The sequence below is a fragment of the Lutjanus erythropterus genome, chromosome 10 (assembly GCF_056507025.1).
Source record: "Lutjanus erythropterus isolate fLutEry1 chromosome 10, fLutEry1.hap2, whole genome shotgun sequence".
Lineage (NCBI taxonomy): Eukaryota > Metazoa > Chordata > Actinopteri > Lutjaniformes > Lutjanidae > Lutjanus > Lutjanus erythropterus.
Window position 1 is genome coordinate 8,103,737 of NC_139326.1, and position 6,102 is coordinate 8,109,838.

General features: G+C 37.5%; 1 protein-coding gene across 1 annotated transcript; it reads left to right on the forward strand.

Moving 5' to 3' along the window:
• Positions 1-363: 363 nt before the first annotated feature.
• On the forward strand, positions 364-1,607 carry nkx3-1 (NK3 homeobox 1). The gene is made up of 2 exons (XM_084729457.1): positions 364-641; positions 916-1,607. Exons 1-2 carry the CDS (start codon positions 458-460, stop codon positions 1,320-1,322), a joined length of 591 nt encoding a protein of 196 aa, XP_084585583.1. The 5' UTR covers positions 364-457; the 3' UTR covers positions 1,323-1,607.
• The last annotated feature ends 4,495 nt before the right edge of the window (positions 1,608-6,102 follow it).

The window sequence follows — 6,102 nt, forward strand, 5'->3', positions numbered from 1 at the left end:
TTCAAACCTACATGGGATTAAACCTGATATATGACAAAATGTATACATGTGTATAGGCATAAACAGTTAAAGTATATTTGTGTAATTTACAACAAAATGTTTTGTTCTTTTTTTTTGCATGGGCATGTGATATGCATAGTGTGATTTAAAACAGAATATTATAGTTATTATAGTTATTAAAACATATGATATTAAATAGTATAATACTTCTTTTTGATAAGATATTGTTGTCTGATCTCATAAGTCCTCATCAAGTTGATCTGAAGAAGCAAACAAATGAAAGTTGCTGAAAGTAGAAGTACCCTTGACTACACTTGTCCCGCCTCCTTCACTCGTGGGTGCAGTCAGAGTGAACCCGCCCCTGCTCCTGTATAAATTCACACCGTGTGAGCGCGCGAGGAGACACACCGCTGCAGCCCTCTGGCACCGAAGAGGCCTCTGACTTGTGGATTACTGGATGGAAATGTCTGACGCTGTCAAACCTCTGACCTCCTTCCTCATAGAGGACATCCTCTCCATCAAGGACAACACAGGATTTAATGGCAAATGCTGCTCGCAGAGGATGGGGAGATGTTCACAGTGGAAAGAAGAATCTAAAGAGCAGCTCTGCCCTCAGGAGACGGAGTTTGAAGTGCAGACAGGTGAGGTCCTGCAGGTTGTCAGTAGCAGGAATGTGATGGATAGATAACTTAAATTAGAATAAATCTTTGAGAGATAAATTATAGGTCAGTATCATGAAAAGTTGTGGCAATGTGATATAAAAGTACAGTTTAAGGGTTTGTGATAGTATTTTTTATTCTATTTTTACTGTATGGTGATCATAAAAGCCTTTTTGAACCACCACTTCTCAGCAGATTACAGTACACTGACTGTTACAGAATAGTTAAATGACGTGATCACATCTGTACTTCACAGAGTCTCTGGATGAATCCTGTCCCAGCACCTCAGAGTCCAGCAGTTTCTCCTCCTCCTCTTTAGGGAAACAGAAGCGTTCCAGAGCTGCGTTCACACACCTCCAAGTGCTGGAACTGGAGAAGAAATTTAACCACCAGAAATACCTGTCCGCCCCAGAAAGGGCCCACCTGGCCAGCACCTTAAGACTCACAGAGACTCAGGTGAAAATCTGGTTTCAGAACCGGAGGTACAAGACGAAACGAAAGCAGCAGACGTCGGAGTTCTGTAAGGACACGTACAGGGCGGAGAGACTGGGCCTGAGAGACGATTTGGTCCGATCATCACTCATCAGCTCCTTCTATAAAGCCTATCAGTACAGACCCTACCTGTGGGACTACAGTGGCTCCTGGGGGCCGACGTTATGGTGAAACTGAAATGACGTATGACGCTATGATTTATTATTATAAACCTGTTTAGAATCCCTGATATTTAGACTCTGTGTTCACACTTTCAAAGTTGATTGTTTGTTTATGACACTGATTTGAACCCATGTGTTACCTTCACCAATGTGCAATCTTTTTTTTTTTCATAAACATGCTGTAATTTTTTCATGTTTTACAAAAAAAATATGTTACACAAAATCATACAAATCTTGTGGGTATGATGGTGGTTTGCACATTTGATCAATGAAGTCAGTAAATTCTGATTAATTTTATGCTGTTGCTTTTTTTACCTTTCTTTAAACCCGTTAATGTTCACGGTGGAATTTTCATAATTTCATTTACAGCACTTTAAGTACATAAAGAGCCAACCAGACTACAGCGCAAGTTCTTCTTAACAGCTTTTTGTCAATCTGTGTTTCTACTATTTTTATAAGAATAATAAAATGAGTATCCCCATGTGACAAACAACTCAGCAAGGTATGATATAGAAACAAAAACTACAGAGTTATATCAAATGTTTGCCACCATCAAAACAACTTCACTTACAATAAAATGAGCTTTTATTCAGTGTAAATTTTGATATTTAGCAAATCAAATGAATGAATCTTATTTTTCTAAAAACAAAATCAACCGTGTCTACCAAATAAAGCATGGTAAGGAAATTTGATTTTTTTTTTTTTCACGTGCAGCCACATGTCTTGACGGTTTGCACAGCAACTTTTTGTTTCTATGTCTCTAATAAAGAGAAATCTGTAGGGCTTTGCATACTAAATGTAGTCGTTAGTCACTGATGGGTCAAAACTCTCTGTTAAAGATATAGATATAAGATAAGTTTTATGGAAAACAGTACATTAGCTGAGTGATTTTCAAACTGAAGTCTGAGGACCAACAGGAGTCCCCAGAAAAAGGAGGAATATTTTAACGACGACAACAAAAAATACTCGGAGGGGATTCCTCAAGACAAAGTCGTCTCAAACTGGGGGTCCATGGTCTAATGTGTCTCTACTGTGACATGAAAAAGTTTGGGAACCCCTGCCTTAGTTAGCAAAAGTTGAAAAAACGTTGATAATACTTTATATCAAATGTTTTTCCTGTTTATGTTACAATTAGTTGTTAAGTGTGAAGCAGCTAGTTGGCTGTAAACTATATTGTAAGGTTAACACTGTAATCACGACAATTTGAGTGTTTGATACTGGAGACATTTAAACTATCTGTGTGGAGTTAAACTCTGATAATACGGTGAAACTACAGAAGAAGATAAGACTAGACAGAGATGAGGGTGATATCATAAATGAGGGCCAAAGAATGAGATCTGATTCCTTTAAAGAGCCCCCGACATGATGAAAACACACAGATAAAGCGCTCCGCAGCTTTCCTGAGGTGACATCATGAGGGAAACTACAGTATGAACATGCAAGAGGTACACCAAAAGTAATCAGCACTGTACTGCAGGAACACATGAGAATAACCACTTCGACAACATAACCTCCGGATGATCAGAAAGCTGGTTAAAGGGCATCTTTTTTTTTTAATAAAAAAAATCAGGCTGCTTTATCTCAAGTTCAATCAGAAGATGCCAGCTTAGTCGTGCCACCGTGGCATGAAGTAGTGAAGGCGTCGTAAGGTCATGATTGTGATTATTATAGTAACAAAACCTGTTTGTTAACATGATTACCACTTTGTAACCTACAGAAGGTAAAACAAGGTGAAGGAAATAAGAGATTGAGATTCCTTCTACCAGCGTTGTAAAAGGCTCAGCGGCCAGTATTGATTGTTTTGGAAAATATCACAAATTTTAAGAATTATATTAAAAATAATGGAATCATTTGTCATTAGACCTTGTGAAAACTGTTTCAAATGATTTCACTGTCAAACATGATGTAATAAAGGAAAGAAAATCCCATGCAGATATAATCTGGTGTCTGTCAGTTGAGATGTGCTGTGAGATATCAGCCCAAAACACCAGAACAACAATCTAATCTGATCAAATTCCAAACAATTAATGGAGATGAAACTAAACCAGATTTATATTTACAGACTTACTGTTTTTTAGATACAATTTTTGAATATAAGATGTAAGAAAGTCTCTAATTTTAAACTCACTAGATTTACTCTTGAATTATGGTGCAGTTTGTTACCATGTTAGTTTCCCTTTGTACACATGTAAAACTTTTTCACGAGGCACTGAAACTTTCAATGCAATAAAGTTATGCAGATATTTCCACACAGGTCTAGGCCTTACACTTCATATATGACAATAATTCAAAGTATCTGGGTTTGCTCAACCCTTTCTTTTGAGAGAGCAAATCTGTATAATCTGGTCACATGGCAGTTACATTTAGCCCTGAAAGAGCATCTATCAACCACCTGCAGGTGTCTGACAGTATGAGACAGTGAATGTCATGATATCACAAAGGTAGATATGGAATGCACTTTGTTATCTTTGAGTGCGCTGATATTATCCAGGCTTTGAATATAGAAGCCGCCTCCTTGAGTCATCACATGGCTCTTCTCTACAGTAAGTATGTTGCCCTCCATACGTGAGGTCACAGCCTCCTTCATCACGAGGCCGAATCTTCAGGCGCAACGGTGTGGTTGGATGTGAGAGAGCTGCTCCCACCTCTAATTAAACGACAACAGCATTCATTTTTAAAAAACATAAATTTCAGTTAATTTGTCCCAGACAGTTGAAAGAGAGCTTCAACATTCTGTCATTGTTGTCTAAAAATTAATTTAATTACCATAAGTCCTCTTGTCTTTCAGAATCCAGTGTAATTCTGAATTATTCATATTAAAAGTGAAAAGCAGCAGCATGGCGTCATGCAGGTCGGCACGCTGGCCCGACTCAGTCCACGTCCTAACAGCGCTGATAAGATGACGTGCAGGATTTAGGGCTTAAGAGGAGTAAGTTTGTAGTAACATAACCAAAGTGTGAGCAGAGGACTGATGGAATTGATAGAAAGAGACTTGAGAGCTCTAATGCCAGTAACCTGTCTGACTTGTGCCTACAGAGGCAACAAGTCAAAAGATTATCATAATTTTATTTTGATTTGCTGAATAATACGTTGTTTGTCTCCGTTGTCCTCTATTTTTGACATTTTTTTTTTTGCAGTTTTCGTGTTATGTCAAAGACGCCTAAGTATGTATGATGATGTAGTTCACTGAATGGTTTCAAACAAAATGGAATGGGTCCTTAAACCTGGAAATAAGCATTTATTTTCGTTGTCTGAAATAAGGTCTGTGATTAAAACAAGCTTAAGAGATTACGAAGCCTTTTACGTGTCTTAAACAAGGTGGTTGCGAACAAGCGGCTAAATGAGGCTACAGCGGTTATCATCTGGATGTTAGTGGGCTTGACACTGACTAACGCAACCGTGGTGCTGTAGCTTTTTTGTTCTGGCAACTGCATTTATGCTTCAAAAATAATAAAAGTGGTGATTGTTTGTGATTATTTGCTCATCAAAATGTGTAAATGTCATAAACTTCTGTTTGCCACTGAGCTTATTTACTGCACTAACCCAAAATCTAATGGAACAATCACATTTTTAATTATTTGGCCTACAAAAATTCATCATCCCTGCAGCACTCTATTTATAACTTAAAAGAGCAATGTGTAAGTTTGCAAGATTTTGGCCACCTGTTTAATTCATACCTTAAACAAACAGACTGCATCAACTTACACAGAGAGAGTTATACTGCTGTATTTCAATAGATATATAATGTAAAAGCTGCATAAACTGTAATCAAATTTGAATCTTAAATATTTCTGATTTCCTTAAACTGAAGTGAGTTCTTATCAACAGTACTATTCATTCTAAGCTCTTGGAGCAAACAGGTAATTAGACGTGAAGAGGGCAGATAGCATCTGTTTTGACGGCACTGGATATCTGACAGTATCTCTCAGCGTCTCTCAGGCCGTATACGGACACGTTCATCAGATAAAGGAGCTTGTTGAAGGGTGAAGCTGAAGGTTAGAAGAACTGTTATTATTTTCTGCACTTGCCATTGTAATACCTGCACTTCCGCAGGCTCAAAGAGACACGGTACGCTGATTCACAAACACAGAAGACGACTTAAAAACAACATCCTCTTGTGTGTTTCCTTCTCTTTCATTCTTCGAGCTCGGGGAGGGACTCTAAATCTGTCCCCGCACCACCTGGATTAACTGGATTTGGCAAGTAAATGGTGAAAAGCAGTGAGGAGGAGTTCCTAACATTTACTGCTTTATCTCTTCCTCCATATACTTGGATTAAAGATTTTGTATTCACAACACATAAAGATTTTCAGGGATTTAGAAATAAAGCAGACTTCAGGGGAGACACTGCAGGTGAATAGGGTAAAAATAAAAACACTAATTAAATATTACAGTCACAGATTTTTCACAGAAGGCTTGTTGGATAGTTTTTTTTATCAGGGCATAATGCAGAAAATGCTGTCAAAACCCATAAAAAAATCAAATTTGGCATGTTTTAGCAATAAAATGTTATATAAATCTTGACAAATCCCTTTGTAAAAACCTTCAGAATATAGATGAAAATAAAAAGGAAAGTTTTCTGTATGTATAGTGCAGTGTTGTGCTAGTTACTGAAAACCAGTAAGTAGTTATCGTTACTAGTTACTTTATTTTAAAAGTAACTCAGTTACTTTACTGATTACTTACACCAAAAGGTAACGCAGTACTGTGAAAAGTAACTTTTTAGTTACTATGAAAAAAAGGTCTCCCATTAAGCTTTGAGTTAAGTTTTCTTTAGCTCGGTTTCCATTT